The sequence below is a fragment of the Eschrichtius robustus genome, chromosome 11 (assembly GCF_028021215.1).
Source record: "Eschrichtius robustus isolate mEscRob2 chromosome 11, mEscRob2.pri, whole genome shotgun sequence".
NCBI lineage: Eukaryota > Metazoa > Chordata > Mammalia > Artiodactyla > Eschrichtiidae > Eschrichtius > Eschrichtius robustus.
The window spans coordinates 14325373-14352654 of record NC_090834.1 but is presented as its reverse complement, the minus strand read 5'-3'; the positions used below and the strand labels follow the sequence as shown (position 1 = coordinate 14352654).

The following is a 27282-nucleotide window of genomic DNA, read 5'->3' as shown; positions in this document are numbered from 1 at the left end:
GGTTCACTTAGATTCTCTTGTGGAAAACATATTCCTATTGCTTCATCACAAATATAATAGCCACTAAAGGATTAAAATTCTGCCGTTAAAATAAAAATCATCAAATGTTAAGATATTTATGGGTAACATAGAATTTGCTAGTAAACTTATGTTTGGAAGTTCTCAAATAACCCCTAGAGATAGGGGTAGGGATAATAAAGAAATTCCACACATTTATTATTTTAGAATTAGCTTTTACTTGGGAAACGACATTAGCTTCGTTGCATTCCTAATCTCTGGAAGCTAAATATGATCCAACAGTATTTTATGGTGCTCAACTTGGCAAGGATATTTTTCTATCTTTGGAGGTGAGAAGAGGGTAAAATCTTGACGATCTAGTCTCCAAGGACATCATTATCCAGAAGGAATAGGTTTGTTGCCTCTTGCCTGTACTTTGTCTTGGAGTGCTGTGCTCATCAGAGGAAGCCAGAGTGAAAGGAAAAGTGTGGGTGGCTGTTTGGGCCCAGTTTCCAGGAATACTTTGTCCTGTGTAGTGTGGGGTCCCCTGTTTCCTCTCTTCACGGCTGTCCAGGCTTATGATGCCATAGTGCCAAACATGAATTTAATTGCAGCTTCTCTTGTTACCTTTTTTGTAGACATTTTGACTTAGTCTTTTGATTTCTAGGCAAGCCTAAATCCCTGGGAAGCTAGCACTGTTACCTTGTTTACTGAATCTTCCAGAAACCCCATGTGTTTAAAGGGGGTGATGGGAGCGACAGGAGAGGCAAAAAGGACTTCATTTGTAGCGCCTTCTTGCAGCATTTTTTCCCCCAGTGCTTTCTCAGCTTGGTTTTCCTTAGATTTGGGGGGACTCTTACGTGGACTTGGAAGTTCAGAGTTAGCTGACCAGAGCTCTTTAACATAACAATGATGGCTTTTGTTTTTGGCTAAACTGTCTGGATTATTTAAACAATGGGTGCTTATTTTTTAAAGCATGCTTCAAGAAGTCAATCTATATTTGAAGTGAAAAGAAAGCTCTTGGGTGGAAGTCAAGTCATTCTTTTCTTATTCCAACTACAAGACCACAAAGAAAGAGTTAATGCTTTCTGTCATTTTGGAAAGTACTTGGAAACTTTAAACATTGGCAGAGTTAGTTAAATTACTGCTTGACAGCTCAGTAGTACTCTTTTGGAGCACACTGAATTAGGGTTGTACAGTTATATATTGTGAAAGTTAGAAATATAGAAAAGTGACTCACTAAGGTTGCTGATAATGAACATAGCAGTGTGGATCTCATGTTTCCTTTAAAGATTAAACATTTTTCATTACTCCAGCTGTTGGTTACTTTACCTGTTGGCTATTATATGTATAGTTGCTAGAACTCTCTCATTGCAACACTTGGAGCATAGAACTTACGCATGTAGCAATGTAGTCCCCTGGCAAGTGTTAGGAAATCCTCAGATGTCTTTGTGAAATGCATAGATTAGCAGTTGTTCCATAAGGATAATGCAGGGAAAGAATGAATTAAATCAGAATCTTTAAGGATTTGAAAATGGGTGTCAGGTTACTTTAATAGTAGCTGAAAGAATAGGGTATTTTGTACTGTAGGTGATTTATTGGATTCCTTTAAATATTTATTCATAGTTTTAGATTGTAGCCATTATGGTAGGAAGTTATTTGTAAATAACTGTATGATCTTGGGCAAGTCATTTGGCCCTTCAGAACTTCAGTTTCTAAAACCACATCAATAATAAGAACTACAATATGGACACCACATTATAGTTTTATGAATGATTTTACATAAATTACGTAACTTACATAAATTATTTCATTTATTCCTTACAACACTCCAATAAGTAAAAAAATTGAGACCTCAGACAAGCCCTTCCCTCTCTTCAGTGGTGGCATGTGCCAACAAACGAGAGGATGAAGTGACCCCCTCTACAATTGGGGGGCTTTAACTGTTGGAACTTAGTTTGGGGATTATCAGTGTAAATTGGAGGTACAAGAAAATCTGTCTATAATTCCTTATTTTGTTCTTATTGTGGATTTTGTTTCTGGCATCTGAAATTCTTTCTCATCTCTTTGTAGAAAACTTAGTTTCTGAATCAGTGAATTTCTATTAATCAGGTTGTTTAAATAGACCATATTTCTTGACAGTTTGTTCAAAATCGGTTAAATCCTTAGTATTTTTTTAAAAGGCAGGTTAAAAGTTAGAGGTAAAGAGAAGTTTTTGCCTTTTCTAAGTATGACTGAAAATAAGATGCTTCCTTCAGTTATTCTTGGATGCATTCTTGAATTGATGTGGTCAATTCATCATCCCTTTCACAAATGCTGCTGCCCACCATTAAGTCTCTTATCACAGGGCATTTAAAAATGATGCCGTAAAATGCATGTTGAGAATCTTTGGATCTCAAATGTATAGAAATCACATCTAAATGTCAATTCCTGAGTTAAGGAACTGACGATAATGGCAATTTCAGTCTCTATTAATATTTAGTAGGCAAGAGATTATGATATTGTAGATTATTCCTTATGTGTCTGTAGACTTAGCTACTTGTTGAAAAGATATATTTGTTTTATTGGGGCTGTATATTTCTGCCATTGTACTGATTTGCTTACTTGAATTAAAGTCATTCTTTAATTGTTTTGGGCTGTATCTATAGTTTGAAATTTAGGACTGTCCCCTATGTACTGTGCACCAAAGATAACTTATCAATGCATTGTTCAATTACTACACAGCTCCTGTTTGTCTGTAATGAAGCCATATGGCTGGGTCCATTTATTTCAGTATTAAGTTATTTTATAATAATATCCATATGAATGATGATGAGTAATACGTAGAGGCTAAATTTTCCAAATTCATTTGTGTCTCCTCTGGGCATTTCTTTGGGATATGTTCAGATTCATGTTTTTTTTTTTTTTTCCTGATTTTAAAATAATTTTCCTTTGTTATAGGATGAGCAGTTCTTAGGTTTTGGCTCAGATGAAGAAGTCAGAGTACGAAGCCCCACAAGGTCTCCTTCAGGTATGGCCAGTTAAATGCATGGCATCTTTACGTTTTGTTTGTTAAGAGACTGTGACTTCCCCTTGCCTTCTTTGCATGTAAAGGGTGGTCTTAAATACTGGGGTTTTTTGGGTGCATCCTTCCCTTTCCCTCACACTAAGTAGGAAATGGCTTATGAGCTAGCTAGACCTCTTTAAGGGACTTCTCTGTCAGGCCGCTCTTGGTTTATCTTCGATTATGCTTCTCTGTGGGAACCACCAGAGGCATGGGGGCTAGATTTCCATGGAATGCTTGCAAAACCTGGTAGGCAGATTGAAGGTTACCTACTGAGAACAGCATCCTCAGATTTACACATTTTGAATTGTATGGCAGTATATATGACTTTGGAAATAATTTGGCCATTGTTTTTTACAGATGAAATTTGGTCTGCTATTGTCAAAGAGCTAAAAACAAAATGTTGGCACTGTATGAAACTATTTTATCTGATCCTTGAAAAACTGTGTTAAAATAAAGAAAATAAAAACGGCATGGGTATTTCCATTTATTAGCAATATTTGTCATTGTTCTCTTATATCTAGAATGTCTCGAAATTCTAGACTTAACAGCAGTCTCCTGCAAGATGATCCTCAGTGGAAATAACATTTAATGGCTTGCAGAATTCTGTTCTGTATAGGAGAGGGCTATAGATCTTTTGATGAAAAAAACATTCCCCATCTGTGCTGCCATTGTGACTTCTTGTATGGTTGTCTTTGATTTTATGTGCATAGACAGTCTAGTTAAATATGATGTTGTTAGCTGTGCTTTTGGTCCTTGATGTTGACATAGTTTGTGATGTTTGTTAGCATTTGCATTTCATTTGAGTCATCATATATTATATAGTAATCCAACTCAAACACATAAGTTGACAGTTTTTCCTTTCCCAAGTGGTGGTGGTATTGCCATTCTAGTTGAGAGGACTTAGTCAGTAGTATTCCAGTATCTATGCCATTTAGACAGTAGCAATATTCTCTTTAAGATGTGATGAAATCTTAAAACTTCATATCAGGTGATGTTAGAGATTGTCTGGTCTGACCCTTCATTTATAGATAATAAAATGAGGCCCAGAAAAGACATGATGAGCATTTACTTCTGACTGATTTGTGAGTTCTTTGAATGTGTTGTGGATTATGGATGTTAGCAGCAGAGCAGGACTCTTCTCTATTCTGCTTTTTCTACCTGTCCACCAAAAGCTTTTTTTAAAAGATGGATAGAAGAGGTTTTCAGAATTAATAAAGGCCTTTGAGTAGCCAAGTTCAAGTCTACCAAGATTATAAGGAATCTTGTGATGTACTTCTGGGTAGGAGTTTATTTTGTTAATTCACAACCCTTTCTTGATGGTTTCCTCTTAAGTTTTTTTCTTGGCTGTCAGTGTACCTTAAATGTTGGTTTTTGTCTGTTTGTTTGTTTTTTTAAACCATCTGTATATACTTTATTAAGAAATGAAACCGTTTCTCTGCTGTCTTTGAGTCCATTACTTTTGTTGTAATTAGTATATATTGAGAACAGATTTGTGAATCTTAATCTATTAAGAGAAGTTTCAAGTTAATTGGTGAGGAAAGCATTTATATTTAGAAAGCTCAACAATAAGACCTTTGTTGATTTCTGTTCTGTTAGAAAGCTGGTTCCGTAGTCTAAAATGTTCATCATAATGGCATAAATCTCTTCTGGTGCCTCTTAGGGGAGGTTTTCATCTCAGAAGAATGTTGAGTCATATAAAACATTGAAAAGTCACGAGAGAAGAGATGATATGATAGAGGAGGCAACTCTTAATACATTTAGAAAGTACAGACTATATGTGGTGATCAATCTGTGGTGTATATAAATCAAATCACAATGTTGTACACCTGGAACTAATATATATTGTATGTCAATTATACTTCAATAAAAAAGAATGCATCTTTAAAAAGAAAAGAAAGTACAGACTATACAAAGAATTTTAGGGAGTTCCCTGGTGGCCTAGTGGTTAGGATTCCAGGCTTTCACTGCTTTCAGTGCTGGGGCCTGGGTTCAATCCCTGGTCAGGGAACTGAGATCCCACAAGCTGTGCAGCATGGCCAAAAAAAAAAAAAGAGAATTTTAGGCAACAGTGGTTTTCTGAAGTCTCTTGATAAGCAGCAAATATAAGTTGGCAAATTCCGTTTATTTAGAATAGAAGAAATCGGATTTATATTGTCAGTTTGCTCTTGACATCAATTATGGTTAAATCTTTTTTGTAATTTGAGACTAACTAGTTCAAGAACCTACCTGTAGGTAGGGGAATAGATGAATGGACATCTCATGTCATTTCACTGATTAGTTCACCTACCACTGAGTTCAGTGATCTTATTCTGATGTCTCATGAATGAATGTTTTTCTTTTCAATGAAACTCTCTTAACTTACTTTGGCAAAGCAGATTGAAAATACAGGAAGCTGAGCTGCCTATAGAAGTTGGTATATTATTGTAGCCTATAGAAGTTGATATGTTGTTGACTGAAGAGCATCTTGTTCAGATTTATTAAACCCAAAATTCTGAGTTGAAAAAATGGGATGACTTACTATAAATGTGTTCTCAGATGTTAACTCTTGGTGGCTACGATATGGAAAAGGTCATACAGATTTTTTTTAAAACACACCTTTTTTTAATTCAGAAAAAACCTTGTTCACCTAAAGTTGTAGGAAAATTAGTTTTATATATTAATTGCTCAGTTGAAAACCTCTTATTGTCTTAGTTTTTCTATCAAAAAGGTAGTTAAGTGTTCTTTTAGGTAGGATGTTATTTACTTGATTTCTTTTAGGCAGGTTTTTGGTGAAAAGAAACTAAGCACAATTAAGATGTTTTATTGACTGATTAGACCCAGGTAGAGTTCAGTACAGAATGGCTTGTGCTAAATTATATTCAGCTTAGTTAAGACCTAAACTACAAAGCTAAATATATGCTCTTCATTGTTTAATTTCTATACACAGTTAAAACTAGTCCTCGAAAACCTCGCGGGAGACCTAGAAGTGGCTCTGACCGAAATTCAGCTCTCCTCTCAGACCCATCTGTGTTCTCCCCTCTAAATAAATCAGAGACCAAATCTGGAGATAAGATCAAGAAGAAAGATTCTAAAAGTATAGAAAAGAAGAGAGGAAGACCTCCCACCTTCCCTGGAGTAAAACTCAAAATAACGCATGGAAAGGACATTTCAGAGTTACCAAAGGGAAACAAAGAAGATAGCCTGAAGAAAATGAAACGAACACCTTCTGCTACGTTTCAGCAAGCCACAAAGATTAAAAAATTAAGAGCAGGTAAACTCTCTCCTCTCAAGTCAAAGTTTAAGACAGGGAAGCTTCAAATAGGAAGGAAGGGGGTACAGATTGTACGCCGGCGAGGAAGGCCTCCATCAACAGAAAGGATAAAGACCCCTTCAGGTCTCCTCATTAACTCTGAACTGGAAAAGCCCCAGAAGGTCCGGAAAGACAAGGAAGGAACACCTCCACTCACAAAAGAAGATAAGACAGTAGTCAGACAAAGCCCTCGAAGGATTAAGCCGGTTAGGATTATTCCTTCTTCTAAAAGGACAGATGCAACAATTGCTAAGCAGCTCTTGCAGAGGGCAAAAAAGGGGGCTCAAAAGAAAATTGAGAAAGAAGCAGCTCAGCTGCAAGGAAGAAAAGTGAAGACGCAGGTCAAAAACATCCGACAGTTCATTATGCCTGTTGTCAGTGCCATCTCCTCGAGGATCATTAAAACTCCTCGGCGGTTCATAGAGGATGAGGATTATGACCCTCCAATTAAAATTGCCCGACTAGAGTCTACACCGAATAGTAGATTCGGCGCCACGTCCTGTGGATCTTCCGAAAAATCAAGTGCAGCTTCTCAGCACTCCTCTCAAATGTCTTCAGACTCCTCCCGATCCAGTAGCCCCAGTGTTGATACCTCCACAGATTCTCAGGCCTCTGAGGAGATTCAGGTACTTCCTGAAGAGCGGAGCGATAGCCCCGAAGTTCACACTCCACTGCCTATTTCCCAGTCCCCAGAAAACGATAGTAATGACAGGAGAAGCAGAAGGTATTCAGTGTCAGAGAGAAGTTTTGGATCTAGAACGACGAAAAAGTTGTCCACCCTACAAAGTGCCCCCCAGCAGCAGACCTCTTCCTCGCCACCGCCACCCCTGCTTACTCCACCGCCCCCGCTGCAGCCAGCCTCCAGCATCGCTGACCACACACCTTGGCTCATGCCTCCAACCATCCCTTTAGCATCACCATTTTTGCCTACTTCTGCCGCTCCCATGCAAGGGAAGCGAAAATCTATTTTGCGAGAACCGACATTTAGGTGGACTTCTTTAAAGCACTCTAGGTCAGAGCCACAGTACTTTTCCTCAGCAAAGTATGCCAAAGAAGGTCTTATTCGCAAACCAATATTTGATAATTTCCGCCCCCCTCCACTGACTCCTGAGGACGTCGGCTTCGCGTCCGGGTTTTCTACATCTGGTACCGCTGCTTCAGCCCGATTGTTTTCGCCACTCCATTCCGGAACAAGGTTTGATATGCACAAAAGGAGCCCTCTTCTGAGAGCTCCACGATTTACTCCAAGTGAGGCTCACTCTAGGATATTTGAGTCTGTAACCTTGCCTAGTAATCGAACTTCTGCTGGCACGTCTTCGTCAGGAGTCTCTAACAGGAAAAGGAAAAGAAAAGTGTTTAGCCCTATTCGATCAGAACCAAGATCTCCTTCTCACTCCATGAGGACAAGAAGTGGAAGGCTTAGCACTTCCGAGCTGTCACCTCTCACCCCACCGTCTTCTGTCTCTTCCTCGTTAAGCATTTCTGTTAGCCCTCTTGCCACTAGTGCCTTAAACCCAACTTTTACTTTTCCTTCTCACTCCCTGACTCAGTCTGGGGAATCTGCAGAGAAAAACCAGAGACCAAGGAAGCAGACTAGTGCTCCGGCAGAGCCATTTTCGTCCAGTAGTCCCACTCCTCTCTTCCCTTGGTTTACCCCAGGCTCTCAGACTGAGAGAGGGAGAAATAAAGACAAGGCCCCTGAGGAGCTGTCCAAAGAGCGAGATGCTGACAAGAGCGTGGAGAAGGACAAGAGTAGAGAGAGAGACCGGGAGAGAGAAAAAGAGAATAAGCGGGAGTCCAGGAAAGAGAAAAGGAAAAAGGGATCAGAAATTCAGAGTAGCTCTGCTTTGTATCCTGTGGGTAGGGTTTCCAAAGAGAAGGTTGTTGGTGAAGATGTGGCCACTTCATCTTCTGCCAAAAAAGCAACCGGGCGGAAGAAGTCTTCATCACTTGATTCTGGGACTGATATTGCTTCTGTGACTCTTGGGGATACAACAGCTGTCAAAACCAAAATACTTATAAAGAAAGGGAGAGGAAATCTGGAAAAAACCAACTTGGACCTCGGCCCAACTGCCCCATCCCTGGAGAAGGAGAAAACCCTCTGCCTTTCCACTCCTTCATCTAGCACTGTTAAACATTCCACTTCCTCCATAGGCTCCATGTTGGCTCAGGCAGACAAGCTTCCAATGACTGACAAGAGGGTTGCCAGCCTCCTAAAAAAGGCCAAAGCCCAGCTCTGCAAGATTGAGAAGAGTAAGAGTCTTAAACAAACTGACCCGCCCAAAGCACAGGTACTCTTTTCCATCTTGCCCATTAAAATCAACAGTCTCTCGAGCCCCATCTAGGAGCAAGTTTTAGGCTGAGTGTTTCAGTTAGATCCAGTTACGGGAATCGGGAAAAGATGGTGGCATTCGCAGTGGTCCTTTACGGACGGGTAGGATTTTGATAGGTAGAAGAAGATGATAGGGGAGAAATTTTTAAGGAGAGGAAACAGTGTAGGGTAGAGATAGAAACGTATAAAACGTACTTGAGGAACGGGGATAGCTGGACTGGTACGTGTAGGAAAGCGGTGAACCAAGACTGAAAGGTACGTGGGGCCACATTACCCTGAATGCTGAGTTGTTTGTACTTAATGGGTTTGGTTTGATGGAATCTGTGACTTAATTTTGAAGGTGCATTTTTGCAGTCAGACTGTTCTACTGTTGTTTACTATAGAAAACAGGGACGGCGGGGGGGGGATCTCTGCCTCTGAGTTGTGAGTGATTAGACCAATAGAAAATAGGTATTTGCAGAATACATATGAGAAGCACTTAGCCTCAAGTTGTGGTACAGAAAAGCTGTACAATTCAGTTAGTGAAGATGATGACAAACAGATTTTTGTAAAGAAGAGCTTTTTTTTTTTTTTTAATTAACAAAGCGAGCTAGGCACTGGCCTTTTCTGAGAAAACCTGCCAATCTTTAGATTGTTTTTAAACATTGTCATGTAGTAGATGCGTGTTCATACCAACATATCCAGTTAGGTTAAGATGACCACAAACTTAGGTTTTAATGTTATTCAACGTAGGGCCACATTTACATTTAGTAATTCTGCCAGTTGAGGGGTCTAGCAGGAATATGATGAGACTTATTTCTGACACCATTTTGGATGTTTTTGGTTAACCTCCTAGTGATGGGAGCCGTGGCTCTTTAAAATGTGAGACATTTCTGTTTGGAGCCGTGGCCTTTTATACTTCCATTTATAGGTTATTTCCCCCTACTTCTCTGTTGATCAGGGAAATATAAGAAATAGTCTGTGCTTAGATAAGCCCTACTTACACGAGAATGAGCTTCTTGATAATGCAGACTGGCAGCTTGATTTTTTTTGAGGGAAATTTTAAAGAAGTAGTATAATTGGGAATAGAAGCTTAGTTGGTTTCTGTTTTTTGATTAGAATCCTTTTCTGCCAATTTTAGAAGTAGGTGATTTCTATATATTGATATGGCATGTCAGCTGGGAATAACTAGAGTTGTATGTGTGGATTCTAGATTATAAGTTAATCAACTATACCTTGGCTTCATTCAATTATATTTTCAACGCATATGGTTGTTATTGTTTGTTTTTGGCTTGCCTCCCACTCAGGGTCAAGAAAGTGACTCATCGGAGACCTCTGTGCGAGGACCCCGGATTAAACACGTCTGCAGAAGAGCTGCTGTTGCCCTTGGCCGAAAACGAGCTGTGTTTCCTGATGACATGCCCACCCTGAGTGCCTTACCTTGGGAAGAACGAGAAAAGATTTTGTCTTCCATGGGAAATGATGGTAGGTCGGGGATGTCAACCTTGAGGTCTAAGCAGACACTGGGTTTGTTTGCTGATCATCCTGGGAGTGCCCAGTAGGCTCTTCATAGCATTATATGTTAGGCTGGGTCCTCCAAAAACCAGATGGCGGAGGGCGGGGGGATTAAATGTGTAAGGGTGTTATTAGAGGAAATGCCTGAGAGAGGAGATGGGGAGGGAGTCAGGAAAGGCTGGGAGAGCTGTCAGACTGCTCTGTAAGTCTGACCCTAGTGAAGGAGAGTGGGAAGGAAGGCTGGGCAGAATCTTCCTGGATGCCATGCAGTGTGAGAAAGTTTGGCAAGGCTGTCAGGGAGCCCTTGAGCAAACATTGACTGTCAGAGGAGTCTCGTGTCTCCCGGGAACAGGCCTACCCTAGTATCCCTGCCACGCTTGTCACTGCCTGAGAGCAACCCCTGTGGTAAGTGTGGCCTCTGTACCCCTGGATTTCAGAGCACAGCAGCTGGGGCCCTGTGGTTTCAGGTCTGTGAGGCACGTTCTCATGGGTGACTGCTCAGATGAAACTTAGAGGTTTAGAGAGTCTTCAGAAGCATTCAATTCATATTCTTTTGTTTTCTTTTTTCTTTTAATTAATTAATTTATTTATTTATTTTTGGCTGTGTTGGGTCTTCGTTTCTGTGCGAGGGCTTTCTCTAGTTGCGGCGAGCGGGGGCCACTCTTCATCGCGGTGCGCGGGCCTCTCACTATCGCGGCCTCTCTTGTTGCGGAGCACAGGCTCCAGACGCGCAGGCTCAGTAGTTGTGGCTCACGGGCCCAGTTGCTCCGTGGCATGTGGGATCTTCCCAGACCAGGGCTCAAACCCGTGTCCCCTGCCTTGGCAGGCAGATTCTCAACCACTGCACCACCAGGGAAGCCCTCTTTTTTTTTTTTTTTTTTTTTTTTTTCTTTTAATGCTTTCTTTACTTTCTTTTTTTTTAATCATATTTTCTTTTTTTAAAAAATTAATTATTTTATTTTTTTTATTGTGGCCACGCTGCGTGGCTTTCAGGATGTTCTCCAACCAGGGATCGAACCCGGGCCCCTGCAGTGAAAGTGCCAAATCCTAACAACTAGGTCACCAGGGAGCTCCCTCAATTCATATTCTTGACTTTAGGTTACACTGTATTTTGTTTTCATTGTTTGGATTTCTTCTTTCATCAAGCTGCAAGTTACAGGCATTTTTAAACATTTAAGTAATTATTTAAAACAGGCTCTGTGTTCTGCATATGAATATTTTTATTGTAATGAATTTGATGTCTGGAGTCCCAACTAAAACAAGGTTTGAATGTATATACTAACATCAGTAGATTTTGAGAATCTCCCCTCTGCTCCCAGGAAGGACCCAGACACTCTGTCAGAGCTAATGCCACGTTTCTTTAACAGACAAGTCATCGATTGCTGGCTCAGAAGACGCCGAACCTCTTGCTCCGCCCATCAAACCAATTAAACCCGTCACCAGAAACAAGGCGCCGCAGGAACCTCCAGTAAAGAAGGGACGGCGGTCAAGGCGGTGTGGACAGTGTCCCGGCTGCCAGGTGCCTGAGGACTGTGGTGTGTGCACTAACTGCTTGGACAAGCCCAAGTTTGGTGGCCGCAACATAAAGAAGCAGTGCTGCAAGTGAGTGCGCGTCTCTCTGGGGGGCTGGTCTCAGCCACTGTCCCGCTTGTCACAGAGAAAAAGCGCCCGAACGCCCAGTGTGGTTGTACCAAGTCACCTCAAGTTGCAAGATGAGTTGCACGCTTGGATTTCGTGCTGTGCTGGGTTTGGGCTGTGCTTAAATCAGAAATCCTCAGGCGCAGTGCTGTGAACGTTCTGTATCTGCTCAGGTCAGTGTGGTAGCCCTTAGCCATACGGCTGTTTAGCACCTGAAACATGGTTGGTGTGACTAAGGAACGACATTTAAAATTTCCATGTAATTTTAAATTCACATAGCCACATGTGTCTAGAGCTGCCATATCAGTGCAACTCTGGAGGGTTTCTACTTAATCACCAACGAATTTAGGCCTAGTATTTATCAGGTCAACTGAAATTACCTTTATCTTTATGGCATTCAGGAAATATTGGTGATATAAGTCTCTCCACTCTCTAACTCTCAGAATATTTTCATGCCTATGGAAGTCTTCCCCCGCCCCGCGCGCTACTTGCGGAATCTTAGTTCCCCAACCAGGGATCGAACCCGGGCCACGGCAGTGAAAGCGCCGAGTCCTAACCACTGGACCGCCAGGGAATTCCTTGGAAGTTTTGATTACTCTACCTTTTTTCCCTTTTTCTAGTCAGTTTGTGGATGCACTTTCTGCTCTGTGGGATAATTTGTTGAAAGTGGATCAAGAGAGTTGCATAAATAAATTTTGGTGGTTGAGTATCTCATCAAGTGCCTGGCACCAGGAATAGATATTATCCATAGATATTCGCTGAATGAACGAATAACATGAGAGTGATTTATTTATTTTTTTAATTTTATTTATTTATTTGTTTGTTTGTTTGTTTGTTTATTTATGGCTGTGTTGGATCTTTGTTTCTGTGCGAGGGCTTTCTCTAGTTGTGGCAAGCGGGGGCCACTCTTCATCGCGGTGCGCGGGCCTCTCACTATCGTGGCCTCTCTTGTTGCGGAGCACAGGCTCCAGACGCGCAGGCTCAGTAATTGTGGCTCACGGGCCCAGTTGCTCCGCGGCACGTGGGATCTTCCCAGACCAGGGCTCGAACCCGTGTCCCCTGCATTGGCAGGCAGATTCTCAACCACTGCGCCGCCAGGGAAGCCCGAAAGTGATTTATATAAAACATAATTGGGAGAAATGCTGCATTATTTACTTAAGGGGAGACAGTTTCTAGGAGACACCGAGAAGTTCTGTGCTTTGGTTTAGTCTGGCCTTAAGCAAGAATCTTGTCTCAGTCCCATTAGTGGAAAGAAGTGAGACAATTCACAGAACAACAAAAAAAGGTACATGATAGCAAGATAAAATTGCACTAAATTTAGGGGTTGCGGTGGATTCAGTTCAATATTAAACTTCAAATTAAGTTTTGAGTTTCAATAAACTGAGGACTGAAATATCTATCAAAGCCCTGAGATAGACCTGTAGCATTGTAGTGGCAGACAAAGGACTTGGGTAATTTTAGCCCATTTTGTATTCAGATTACTATATGAGTAATAATCTCATAAGGGAGCAGGACTGATTTGACTGTAAGAAATAATGACTGATCGTTTTGTGTGTGGCGCTAGTCAGTACTGGGTTGCAAGACATTTGAGTCCCATTTCAAAAATAATTTGATATTTGCTCCTTTTAGATCCTCAAGGTAGGTGAAATTGCTGATCAGAGGATTTGAAGGCTTGAATTTAAATAATGAGCAGTCCTTTTTTCAACTCTCAAAATGAACCTGAATAAAGGTTCACGGATTCTTTTTTTTTTTTTTTAATTTATTTATTTATTTTTGGCTGTGTTGGGTCTTCGTTGCTGTGTGCGGGCTTTCTCTAGTTGTGACGAGCGGGAGCTACTCTGTCGCGGTGCACAGGCTTCTCATTGCGGTGGCTTCTCTTGTCGAGGAGCATGGGCTCTAGGCGCGCTGGCCTCAGTAGTTGTGGCTCGTGGGCTCTAGAGCGCGGGCTCAGTAGTTGTGGTGCACGGGCTTAGTTGCTCCGCGGCATGTGGGATATTCCCGGACCAGGGCTTGAACGTGTGTCCGCTGCATTGTCAGGCGGGTTCTTAACCACTGCGCCACCAGGGAAGCCCAAGGTTCACGGATTCTTGCAGACGAATTAATACTTGCTTCAATTGCTTCTCTCCTAAATGAAGTTTACTTTATGCTATTCCTTATTATTCTAGGATGAGAAAATGTCAGAATCTACAATGGATGCCTTCCAAAGCCTACCTTCAGAAGCAAGCAAAAGGTAGTGTTGTCAAAAGATCTTCCCCCAAATGCTTCCTGCTTTAATGTCATATAGTTGTGTACATCTAGTGTAAAGAGAATACTAGCCTTTTTTCAAGTACTGCTGTTTCCCAGGGAGCTGTTGGTTGTTGAAGCTGGGTGATAGGTACATGAGTGTTCATTTTACTCTCCCCTTCACCTTGGAGTATGTTTGAATATTTCCATAAGAAAAATTTTTTAAAATTCATACAAAAAATTACATTATATTTCATTTCCTAGAGTAATAAAGGTATACCTGTTTCACTTGCCAACTTGGCATTAACTTTCTTGAGTCTTCCAGTGTCAACTTTAGCTGTAGGAAACTGAGACTAAGATTGTTACGTTCCTATACTTATATTTTAAATAAAATTTTCTCACTTACAGAAAAATAATCTTGCTTTCCCCCCCCCCCACCCCCAGCTGTGAAGAAGAAAGAGAAGAAGTCTAAGACCAGTGAAAAGAAAGAGAGCAAAGAGAGCAGTGTTGTGAAGAACTTGGCTGACTCTAGTCAGAAGTCTACCCCATCAGCAAGAGAGGATCCCGCCCCCAAGAAAAGCAACAGTGAACCACCTCCGCGCAAGCCCCCGGAGGACAAGAGTGAGGAAGGGAATGCCTCCACCCCAGGACCTGAGGCCAAACAAGTGGCCACGCCCTCTTCCAGGAAGTCCAGCAAGCAGGTCTCCCAGCCGGCACCAGCCATCCCCCTACAGCCCCCCAGCACAGCACCACCGAGAAAAGAAGTCCCCAAGACCACTCCTAGTGAGCCCAAGAAAAGGCAGCCTCCACCTCCGGAGTCAGGTGAGTGAGGACAGCAGGAAGAACTGCCGCACCAGAAGTACCAGCACAGGACACTGACAGCTTAAACAGCATTTGGAAACCTGAAATGTGTATTTTTAAGTCTTTGGTACAAGAAAATTAGCTCTCTTTTAAATGTTTATTTAATTTTTTTTTTTTTTTGGCTACACCGAGTCTTAGTTGTGGCACGAGGGATCTTTTAGTTGCGGCGTGCGGGCTCCTAGTTGCGGCATGCATGCGGGATCTAGTTCCCTGACTACGGATCAAACCCGGGCCCTCTGCATTGGGAGCGTGGAGTATTAACCACTGGACCACCAGGGAAGTCCCAGTTAGCTCTCTTTTAACTGTCACATAATAATAAAGAAATAGAAGCAAAAACCAGTTAAGTTGGAGATACTGTCTTAATTTCCTATTTAAAGCCTAGAGTTTAAATAGTTTTTTGTTTTTCCTAATGCCCCTTTCTTTGCAGGCCAATCAGTGCTAGAGTCATCGTTGCTATTTAGCATTAACTGTAAGTTTAGTGACATCTGACTGCAGTTTATTTTGAATTCTTTAGGTCCAGAGCAAAGCAAGCAGAAAAAAGTGGCTCCTCGCCCCAGTATTCCTGTAAAACAAAAGCCTAAAGAAAAGGTGAGGAAAGATTTGTTTCCCTGCCATTTGTCAAAGATGTGTTCTATTCTGTAGGGAAACAGCCTTATCCTTGACATTTACGTGATTGAGTGAAACTGCATTTCTACTTCTGTGTAGATGGCAGTGGAATTTCTTAAAATTAGCAAACTTCAGGTTTAGGCTTTAGCTCACTTCCATTTTTTCTCTTTTTTTCCCCTTGTTGTTTTCCCCTTCCTTGTAGCCCCACATGCTTATGCTGCAGGCTGATGAGTATAATTTTTTTTTTCCCCCTTAACATCCATTAGCAGTATTTGTCTATAACAATCACTCACTATTTTTATCATGTGGAGAGAGAGGTCTTTAAGACTTTTCCGGTCCTTGCTGTGCCCCCGTAGTGGTGTGCATGCACGTCCAGGCTGATGCTCTCGAGAGCATCAGCAGTGCTGAAAAGAGAGGCAAATGCCAGGTTCTTACTAAGGCACGTTCCAGAGTTCCTGTCCAGTTTCTAACTGTGATGATGAAGCATGGTTACGTTGGCAAATCTGAAATCATTGATGATCACAGAGCTGGGAAAATTGTTTTGAATCTCATAGGCAGGTTACACAAGTGTGGAGTGATCAGCCCCAGATTTGATGTGTGCAACTCCAAGATCTAGAAAAATGGCAGAATAACCTGCTCCCATCTGGTCAGTGTGGTTTCATTGTACTGACAACCTCAGCTGGCATCGTGGACCACGAGGAAGCAAGATGAAGACACGCAGGAGGGAAAAGCCTGGGATGTGTTTTCTAGGGGTATAAATACATACGTGCCAATAAAATGCTTCAATGGAAAAAAAAAAATCTCCTGAAGATTACTTGTCTGTTTCTGTAGGATACTTACATTGGAAACATGTTTTCCAGATCTATTAAGATTTGTCATTTGCATTATTATCTGTTGCAAGAGTGAAGGCAGGCAGGGTGTGGATTTGTTCTTTACCCATCTTCTATCCCCATAGGAAAAACCACCTCCGGTCAATAAGCAGGAGAATGCAGGCACTTTGAACATCCTCAGCACTCTCTCCAATGGCAATAGTTCAAAGCAGAAAGTCCCAGCAGATGGAGTCCACAGGATCAGAGTGGACTTTAAGGTAAAATTGTTCAGTGACCACGGGAGTATGTTGAGTGTTGTGGACTTTAAATCAAGAAAATGATGTTACCAAAGGTGTTGAAAGAGAGGAAATTCATTCGGGGGGTGGGGCGGAGGAATGAAGATCTGCCATTAATAGATGGTTTCAGGTGTGTGAGAACTCCGGTCAGTGTTACCAGGTCAGCCTGTGAACTGGCTGAAGGACAGAGGCGCGGAGCCAGTCCTGCCCATCCTGAGCTGTAAAGTGCTTTTAGATGAGAACAGTATCTGAGGAAGTGATTTTTTCACATAGGTATTATCAAACCATGATGATCGCTTGAATCAGCAAAACTCTAAGGGAAATTCAAGCCCAGTAAATCTTTGCATTGTAGTTAACAGGTGAGCCTTTTAAGAGTTTGTGTCTGAGATTTAAAATTTTCAAAGCAGCAGTTATTTTGAACTCATTGAGATGAAATATGCTCAACATTCTGGTGTCACTCTAATTTTATGCTTTTCGTCCTTATTTTCAATGTAGCGTTTTTTCAGTGCAGCGTTATGTCGTAAAACTCTCATAAATGATCTTTTTCTCTCTCTCCGCAGGAGGATTGTGAAGCAGAAAATGTGTGGGAGATGGGAGGCTTAGGAATCTTGACCTCTGTTCCTATAACACCCAGGGTGGTTTGCTTTCTCTGTGCCAGTAGTGGGCATGTAGAGGTAAGATATCCTGCTTCTTGGTACCCCAGACAGTATAATGATAGATTATTTTGCTGTGATGAAAGAAATCATTATATTCTGTTTTGTTGGTATATAGCAGGCACTATATCCTGTTGAAACCTGCAAATGAAATGCTTTTGAAGTTTTTTAGAAATTTCAGGAAGGAGTCTGCATTTTATTGGAGTAGCAGTTTTTTTTTTTTTAGAGTAGCAGTTATTGTGAGAAGTTTAATAGTTTCATCTCTTAAATTCACTCATTATTCGAGTTCTGATTTTTTGCTAGATGTCCAAACATGGAAGAAACAATAAATGTTTTTCTAGAAAAAGAGATACTGTTGATAGTTGTTTTATGTTGAATAGCAAAACTTCCTTGTCTATAAGGAGCTCTTAGCAATTAATAAGAAAAAGGAAAACACCCAGTAAAAAAAATAGTCTAAGGGCAGGAGTATATAATTCACAAAATGAGAAGTAAAAACATTGTTGGCGGGGGGGGGGGCGGGGAGCGTTAAGCCTTCCGATTACCAAACACTGTAAATTAAAGCATGATAAAAAGGATCAAGTGGAAATGGAGACTTTCTGTTTCTGGAAATCTAAATTAGTTACAGTCTTTCTGAGAAGATTGTTTGGAAATATGTATTTATCTTTAAAATGGGTATACCCTCTAACCCAGCAATTGCACTCCAGGCATTTATCTTGAGGATATAATTAGATAAATTATATGTATATGTATGTTTGTATACATGTATGTATATAATACATATATATAATAAACCCTTCTATATGTGTACATATTTGTATATATATAATAAACAGAAGGGTTTATTTCAGTATTGATGATAATAAAAAATTGGAGACAAACCAAAACGTCATCAATAAGGGGCTGGTACTCCGGTTAAAATAATTATAGGACATGCATATAATGGCACATATGAAGTCCTAAAGATGATAATATAGATTCATATTGACATGGAAAGATGTCCATGACACATCACTGAGTTAAAAGAGCAGGTCACAAAATAGTATGTAAAAAGCATGATCCCATTTTGGTTTGGAAAAATGTTTTTGAAATATATATGTAGAAAGAATTCTGAAGGATTTACACCAAAATCTTAAGAGTGTAGTTGGATTGTGGTTGACTTTTGTTTTTTCTTTATCTTTTTGAGTTTTTTTGCAGTGAGTATGTGCCACCTTTACCATAAGGGGGAAGAAAGGTAGCACAATTTTAACTAGGAAGCAGTAATTTGTCATTCATACAGTTCTCAATTCCTGAGTACCTCCTTAGGGTATTATTTGTCACATATGTATTCTAAGGTCATAAAGAAAACCCAAAGCCAAGTTGTAATCCAGATGTTGAGCAATCAGTGAGGCTCACTAGCTAAGACATTCAGTCCTGCCCACTTGCTATTTTAGATTACGCATTAGCACGTGCAGACAATATTGAATAAGAATTCACCAAAACTGCCTCTGTGATTTAGTTCAATGCAAATCCTTTATGTATGCGGATTATATAATCCGATATGCTATTTTTCTTCTACATCTTTAAGCTTTCTAAATAATTTCAAAAGTAAACTATCAGACATAAAGTAATTTTTTTGCAAAATTATATTCACAAATAACCGTATGCTGAAAGTTATATATTAAAGGGTGACTTTTTAAATGAAAATGATACCAGTATGTGGATTTTTAAATATGCGAAGAAAAAAGGAGTTTTAATGGGCAAAAATTAGCAGCTTAAATAGTAATGGGATGAACAGTAATTTTGAGGTGTAAGTTTTGTTTTCCTTGGGATTCTTATTATATGGTTGTATCTTAAATATAGCTTTAAGAAATTTAGAAAATATATGACATCATTATATGATAAAGTATATGGAGAAATGCAAAATTGTCATTGTAAACGTTCAGCAATATTTTTTAAAAAAATTTAGTGATTCAAACATTTAATAAAATAAAATAAAGGCATTAAAAAAATAAATTACACGTTAGCAGAATTATTGCCTGGTATTCATTCATTAAGGAAATATTTTCTTAGTGCCTGTTACGAACAATATATTGTTCTAAGTGCTGGAGTTGCTTTAGATAGCGTTGAAACTGAGACTGTTCTGTCTATATAAGTGCCAGGGGTCTACTGTATCTCTTTTCCTACATAATCTAACTCTCGTTAACATCCATACACATGTTACCCACAGGAATAACTTATTTTCGTAACACCAGTACTTCAACTTCTGTGTTAAAACAGGTTTTTTTTTTTTTTTTCCAGAGTATAATTGCTCTAATTTAAATTGTGTAGCTGTGCACAGCAATCCCACAGGATTCCTAAAAACTGAAGTTAGAGAATGAATAGCCCACTGCCTACATTGTACTCCTAAAGCATAACCAGTGCTTGATGAATTTTCCCTCCATTCAAATTTTTAAAAACTTTTTATGTTGACATGATTTCAGATTTACAGAAAAGCTACAAGAGTGGTACAAAGAATTCCCATACATCCTTTACCTGGATTCCCCAAGCATTAATATTTTTTTTAATTGGAGTAAAATTGCTTTAGAATTAATATTTTTAATTTGCATTTTCCTTTTCTCTTTGTATATGTATTGTACAAAAGAAGAAGTAAAATATGTACACACATTTTATATGTAGACATTTTTTTTCTTAAAATTTGAGAGCAAGTTGCAGACATATGCCCTTTTACCTCTAAATTTTATACTGTGTATTTCCTAAAACCAAGGACATCCTCTTATACAACCACGATATAATTATCAAAATCAGGAAATTAACGTTGGTATATTACAGTTATTTAAGTAGACTTTATTTAGTTTTGACCAGTTGTCCCACTGATTCTTTTATGGCAAAAGAAAATTATGAGTCACACTCATTTGAGTTTCTGAAAATCTCTGTATCAGTATGAAAATAACTTACTTCTAAAATTAGAGACGGGAAGGACAAACCAGAGCTTACAGTCATTTAGTAGATTATAGAGAACCTTTAAAACCATCCCTATTTCCCCTTACCCCTCTCTTTTCCCCACTCTTTTACGTTGCCTTAGCTCTTTGTTGATACCTCTTTTATGGCACTTAGCACATTCTATTAAATTTTAGATTGTATCTATTTAGTTATTTTATAATTCTACTATTATTACTGCTTTAGTCTCCTGAAACTCCCCAGTATTCTGCTTTTTTAACATAGTCATTGCTTAGTGAACTTGTTGAATACAGTATGTATACCACTACTCCTAAAGCTCAAAGTAAGCAGGTAGGATTTGGTTGATATTTCTACGTGCTATTTGACCGCCTCTGTGTTCCCATCTTACCCTAGTTTGTGTATTGCCAAGTCTGTTGTGAGCCCTTCCACAAGTTTTGTTTGGAGGAGCACGAGCGCCCTCTGGAGGACCAGCTGGAAAACTGGTGTTGTCGGCGCTGCAAGTTCTGTCATGTTTGTGGAAGGCAGCACCAGGCCACCAAGGTAGGACGCTGAGTAATGGGGCCACTTACAGTACTACTCTGTATCTCCATTTCTGCCTTTTAATCTAGGATTTCGTACGCACATTTTTCCTCTGTTGGCTTAGCCTGTTTTTACTGTTTAACTGGGTGTAACCAATTGCCTATTGTGTTTTAATTTAATGTTGGGAATATAGCAGAAAACGTGGCATTGGATAAAATGCTCAAAATAAATCAAATCTCCTTTATCAGAATGTTCACCACTGAGTGCCTTTGGCAGGACATAAATCCCTGTGCCTTGAGAGTAAATAATTTATGAGGAAATTTAAGCTGTCACAGTGATGTGCTGTATTTACTTGAAGATAAGTATGAAATGGGGTACTAAGTGACAGGTGTCCAGTGAAGGTGAGGTGATGCCCACCTTTTTGCCTTCTTATTTTCTTACAGCAGCTGCTGGAGTGTAATAAGTGCCGAAACAGCTATCACCCTGAGTGCCTGGGACCAAATTACCCCACCAAACCCACAAAGAAAAAGAAAGTTTGGGTGAGTTTCTCACACAATGGGCAGTTTCAGAGAGAATTGTCTTGGGACTGTTGGGCGTGCACAAATTGTAAGAAGAATATCCTGCTTGAGGAAGAAAAGCCGTCCCAGTAGAGAAGTCAACTCTAGAAATGGATTGCATTTGAGACCATCTTAAATAAGAAGAGATATTAAAAATAAGAAGTTCCTATTGAATTTCTTTCATCTCTTCCAGATCTGTACCAAGTGCGTTCGCTGCAAGAGCTGTGGATCCACGACTCCCGGCAAAGGGTGGGATGCACAGTGGTCTCACGATTTCTCACTCTGCCATGATTGTGCCAAACTCTTTGCTAAAGGTACTTCAGAAAAGCCAGTTTCGTCAACTTTTAGAGGTTGTACTTAGTGTTTGGGAGGTGAACTGGACACTGCAGTGGAATGAAAAGGTCTCACCATTCTTGTCAAGGATGCCATTTAGACAGATTTCCTAAGTTTCTGGTCTTGCTCTTTTCCTTACACAGAGACTTAGAGCAACTAGAAAGGTTTTGTTATCTTTGGGGGGATGAACCAAGGGGACTTTTTATAGTAACTCACCACAAAGAAATGCTCTAAACCAGTATTTCCCAAAGTGAGGTATATATCCATTTGATTGTTTCAGAAATGATTTTAGGTGGTACTGAGTCAAAGATTGTATCTTAATAGTTGTGCTAGAAAAAAATTATAGCCAATACATTAAACTGACTTAGGATAATAATGATATAAAGTTCACTATTGAAGTTATTTAAAATAAGCAAATCAATATTAAGTCTGTTAAGTAAAAAATAATAAGAGGTGATACATGGATAAAACAAATTGATGAAGGGTGTATATTCTTCCAAATTTTAGGAAGCATTGCTCTAAGCTCTAATGTAAAAAGCACTGGGAATAAGGGAAAAGTGTAAATTAATTGTGTTTTTTTACTCCCATTACCCTCTCCTCTTTTTTAAGAATTGAAACATTTCTTTGGAATGTTTAAGAGAGAAAGTTCTCTCTTCCATTCTTTTTCTATAAAATCTACCTCATGACCTTTAAAAATGGGTCTAAAGAAGAGAACTAGTGACATATTCTGAGAGCTCAGAATAATCTTGACACTTTACAGATGTGTAAACATTCCATGGTAGATGCATGCTGGCATTTGTAAGTTTCAGAAGCAGAATATGGTGGCTGGCATTTTACATCACATTGGCACATGTGAGTCAAGGGCCTTAGAGGCATTGGTATGTGAACCGAAGCTCTGCTGAAAGCTTTGCTTTGCTTTCAGGAAACTTCTGCCCTCTTTGTGATAAGTGTTATGATGACGATGACTACGAGAGTAAGATGATGCAGTGTGGGAAGTGTGATCGATGGGTCCATTCCAAATGTGAGAATCTTTCAGGTACAGAAGGTTGGAGTCTTTTTATTACAGTTTCCTTCTTTCTTGGTACAGCTGCATTTACAGCCCCCAAAGTACTATAAACATAAAATTATGGTAGTGTTGTTACTTGAAGTCTTTTTAAATTTATTTTTTGGTCTCTAAAGTAAGAACATTGTGTTAAATTTGTGCTCATTCATCTTGAACACATTCTTTAAGATATTTATTTGCTGTCCTTTGTGGATACCATAACCAATTGATTCTCCAGTGACTAAATCCTGAGTTAGTGTTAATAATGTCCCTTCGGAGATCAATACATATGAGTTCTTCGGGGGGTGTGGGAGTCTTAATACTGTTCTAACATGCAGCTTGATATTAAGTTCAGTAGAATAGCTTTCTCTTTTCCCTGTGTCCCACTCTTCAGAGCACCTCATCATTGTAGGTTTTTGTTTTCCCAGATGAGATGTATGAGATCCTGTCTAATCTTCCGGAAAGTGTGGCCTACACTTGTGTGAACTGTACTGAGCGGCACCCTGCGGAGTGGCGACTGGCCCTTGAAAAAGAGCTCCAGATCTCTCTGAAGCAAGTACTGACAGCCTTGTTGAACTCTCGGACCACCAGCCACTTGCTACGCTACCGACAGGTAGGCCCAGGTCTCATTTTGTATTCCGAATGGTGGTTTTTACCTAGTCGTGGAATGTGTGCGTTTTTGTGTGTGTTTGCTTTTCAGTTTATTTTCTTTTGCTTCATTCTTCATTTAGTTTTGTAGAGTTCCTTGTTTTGGCCTTAGGCTATTAAGAACATTCTTAGCACCAAGAGTAAAACCCTTCTCTGGGGTAAGAAGAAGGAAGGGGCCATATCTCTTTCAAAGGTCTTGCCGTTGTAATATGAAATTTGGCCTTTGTATTCTGAAGGCCATGGGGAGCCCAATGAAGGACTTCACCCAAAAGAGTAACCTGATCAGAGTTACTTTTTAGAAAAAAAAAAAAGATTCTGACTGGAGTGAGAGGAAGGATTGGAGAGGACTGAGCCTAGAGGCAGGAGGCGTGGTTAGGAGGCAGTGGTGGTGCTCTAGGTAAGAGGGAGCAGGATGGTGGCCTGATCCACGAGGGTGGTAGTGGGGCCAGAGACCCTTCGGCTCCAGCAAAGTTCCAGGGCTCCTCAGGACACGATTTGAGAATCACTGCTTCTTGTCCGTTTAAGTCATGAACTATATACATAAAGTAGTCATTGGGAACACAGGTATAATGTTGGAAGAAACAACCACATGGATAACTTTAACTCAGAGCTAGCCTGCTGCTTTATCTTTTAACAGAGTCTGTTTTTTGAATAGGAAAATTAGCTGTATCTGTGTCTTACTCAAAAGGAATTGGACAGTTTCTGTTTCTTCATACTAGGCTGGGAGTTATCAAGCAAAGCTCCTCAGTGAGCCTAGCCAAGCTATTAGATAGCCAGCTCGTTTTAACTTTCCTTTTCTAGTATTTGAGAAATCTCTGATTACTTTTAAGTTCTTTAGGTTTTATAATACGCATCATTCAGTACCATCTTTATTCATTTTAGTAGAATCTGCATAGGTGCCTCATTTTCAGTGTTAGATAAAAGAAACATATCTTTCCTGACGACAGGCTGCCAAACCTCCGGACTTAAATCCTGAGACAGAGGAGAGTATACCTTCCCGTAGCTCCCCAGAAGGGCCTGATCCACCAGTGCTTACTGAGGTCAGCAAACAGGAAGATCAACAGCCTTTAGATCTGGAAGGAGTCAAGAGGAAAATGGACCAAGGGAACTACACATCTGTGGTATGTCTATACAGCAAACTACCCACATTTCCAGCTCCAGTTTAGCTTCCTTGGGTCTTTTGGGGGATGAGGCTGGGTGTTAGCATTAAAAGATGATTTGTATTGTATTTAGAAATGTCATGTGGTTTTAAATACCTAAAAATATGTGAGTTATTTTAGTTCTGTGTTTTGGAAGATGGGTTATGATAGAGAAGGTAGTGTCTTTTTATTTGGCTTTCATCTGAGTTCTTCAAAAATTATTTTTATATTAAAATTATTTTTATATTGAAAGTGTTTATGGAAAAATACTAATGTGCAATTAATTGGTTTGCCCCTTTTGAGATCACATCTGAATAATATGTCTTTTTATAATGGATATTTGTTTCTAGATAGATGCCTTTTAATTTTATGATTTTAAGAAAGTATAGGAAGTGATCATCTGTTATCTCATGGTCCGTGTTTGCTATTAAGTTGTTTATTCATTTTAGTCTAAGTAAAAAATCGTGGCCCTGTTTGGGTAACTTACCAGGATACAGCTAATTTATCTGCATTCTTACCTTATTAGCCTGGCATGTCTTGACTGCCACAAGTTAATTATGAACTGAATCCCAAAGGCCTCCACTAAAGAGAAATTACACCGTGTTAAAATGGGGTGTCCATCTTCTCTTGGATCTCTGTGCTGGATGATTTAGGAGGGAAGAGGAAGTGGTTCTGAGAGCGCACTGCTCTATGAATAATGAACGCTTTGTTTTGTATACAGTTGGAGTTCAGCGATGATATCGTGAAGATCATTCAAGCAGCCATTAACTCAGATGGAGGGCAGCCAGAGATTAAAAAAGCCAACAGCATGGTCAAGTCCTTCTTTATTCGGGTGAATGATATTAATAGTTCATGTCTTTGATGCTTAATCAGCGGGTTGTTACCACGTGAACAGAAGAGACTTGTTCTCGTCTGTGTTTTGCTTTGTCATGTGTATAAATCATTTTTGGTTTAATTCGTTCCTCTGATTCTTTGGGAGGAGATTAGTGAGGTTCCAGAGTGGATGGATCTTTCCCTTGGTGGCCTGAAATCATCCTCATATTGACAGAGAAGCTGGTGTGAAGTTGTTGGTTTTTATGTGCTTTCCAAATGAATGGTCACATGCTTACATTTTGTTTGTTTGTTTTTCTGTTAGCAAATGGAACGTGTTTTTCCATGGTTCAGTGTCAAAAAGTCCAGGTTTTGGGAGCCAAATAAAGTATCAAGCAAGTGAGTAAATTCAGTATTACTTTTTTTCGCTTCGTCAGCTAGAAATCTGAGTGTTCTTATATTTTTAGATTGAGGGGTTTTTCTAGACTAAGTTTTAATATTAAAGATTAATCAGTTGAAATGCCTTTTTAAAAAAAAAATAAATTTATTTATTTATTTGTTTGGTTTTTGGCTGTGTTGGGTCTTCGTTGCTGTGCGTGGGCTTTCTCTAGTTGCAGTGAGCGGAGGCTACTCTTCATTGCGGTGCACGGGCTTCTCATTGTCATGGCTTCTCTCGCTGCAGAACACGGGCTCTAGGCACACGGGCTCTAGGCGCGTGGGCTTCAGTAGTTGCGGCACGCGGGCTTCAGTAGTTGTGGCACTCGGGCTCTAGAGCGCAGGCTCAGTAGTTGCGGTGCATGGGCTTAGTTGCTCCGCGGCATGTGGGATCTTCCTGGGCCGGGGATCGAACCCGTGTCCCCTGCATTGGCAGGCGGATCCTTAACCACTGCGCCACCAGGGAAGCCCTGAAATGCCTTTTTATTGCTGGTTTAGAGACAACACTTAATGTTTATTGCAGTCCGCTGCCCTTTTTTTCTTTATTTATGTATTTGTTGTTTTAGGGAACTTGCGGCATATGTACAATACATGTACTATGTATATATAGCCCAGTTATAACTGGGTTCTATTTTATTTAGTTCAAATGGTGCTCTCAACAGTTCTTGATTGTCCATATTTAACCTTAAATTTTTATTCCAGTGAATCCTTTTGACACACTGATAAGGTTATCATTTTTTTCTAGATGTTTAACCAAGAGTCACAATACATCGGGATTATATTTTTAAAAATAATAAAGTCCTGTGTAGGCAGTTTTCAAATTCTGTGACTTGTTCTTACAGTCTGTGAAAGGCTTGTGCCCAGGCCTGAGACCTGATGATATCAAGAATTTGACTGTTTTGTACAGTTCTGGGTATCTTGTAGGAGTTCAATAAATACTTGTTGAATCGATTATTTCCAGCAGTGGGATGTTACCAAACGCAGTGCTTCCACCTTCACTTGACCATAATTATGCTCAGTGGCAGGAGCGAGAGGAAAACAGCCACACTGAGCAGCCTCCTTTAATGAAGAAAATCATTCCAGCTCCCAAACCTAAAGGGCCTGGAGAACCAGACTCACCAACTCCTCTGCATCCTCCTACACCGCCAATTTTGAGTAAGACACCAGATGAAGACTTGTTATCCATTTCTCTCTGGGTGCAAATGATTGACTTTGTGACTCTAAATTTAATGTACTTCCGTATTGGAAAAATTTCCCGGTGATCCTTAAATGTAATAAAATCATTATTTTTGCTTCACTTGGAATGTTAACAGAGAATTGATACAAGTAATGTAAGGGATAGTAAGGTAGCATAACTTTGAACACTTTTTGAATGTGTTGATTTCATAGGCTCTAGGCTGTTTAAGCTGAATTGTTTTCTTTTTTCCTGGATATCAGACATAGTATTGCCAATTTTAACTGTATGTCTTCTGGGTTCCAAGGTACTGATAGGAGTCGAGAAGACAGTCCAGAACTGAACCCACCCCCAGGCATAGAAGATAATAGACAGTGTGCATTGTGTTTGACGTACGGTGACGACAGTGCTAATGTAAGTACCTTGGTGCACTGGGTCCTGCTT

The 27282-nt window shown here is 40.0% G+C and overlaps 1 protein-coding gene and 1 pseudogene across 5 annotated transcripts in view; both read left to right on the top strand.

Annotated features, from left to right (window-relative positions):
- Positions 1-27282, top strand: part of KMT2A (lysine methyltransferase 2A) — a 74481-nt gene that overhangs the window by 22139 nt on the left and 25060 nt on the right. For 2 of the 5 annotated variants that reach the window (XM_068555786.1, XM_068555783.1), the window contains 19 exons: positions 2938-3007; positions 5970-8623; positions 9951-10128; positions 11526-11760; positions 13962-14026; positions 14464-14841; positions 15395-15468; positions 16442-16573; positions 17152-17265; positions 20575-20721; positions 21144-21239; positions 21451-21571; positions 22513-22626; positions 23061-23245; positions 24228-24401; positions 25141-25251; positions 25555-25628; positions 26626-26819; positions 27146-27252. In XM_068555786.1, the coding sequence (XP_068411887.1) occupies positions 2938-3007; positions 5970-8623; positions 9951-10128; positions 11526-11760; positions 13962-14026; positions 14464-14841; positions 15395-15468; positions 16442-16573; positions 17152-17265; positions 20575-20721; positions 21144-21239; positions 21451-21571; positions 22513-22626; positions 23061-23245; positions 24228-24401; positions 25141-25251; positions 25555-25628; positions 26626-26819; positions 27146-27252 (5223 nt within the window). Of the gene's footprint in view, positions 1-2937; positions 3008-5969; positions 8624-9950; positions 10129-11525; positions 11761-13961; positions 14027-14463; positions 14842-15394; positions 15469-16441; positions 16574-17151; positions 17266-20574; positions 20722-21143; positions 21240-21450; positions 21572-22512; positions 22636-23060; positions 23246-24227; positions 24402-25140; positions 25252-25554; positions 25629-26625; positions 26820-27145; positions 27253-27282 lie in introns of all 5 variants that reach the window. The other 3 variants (XM_068555785.1, XM_068555782.1, XM_068555787.1) reach the window with 2 other exon arrangements.
- LOC137771968 (small ribosomal subunit protein uS8-like) lies at positions 15848-16236 on the top strand (annotated as a pseudogene).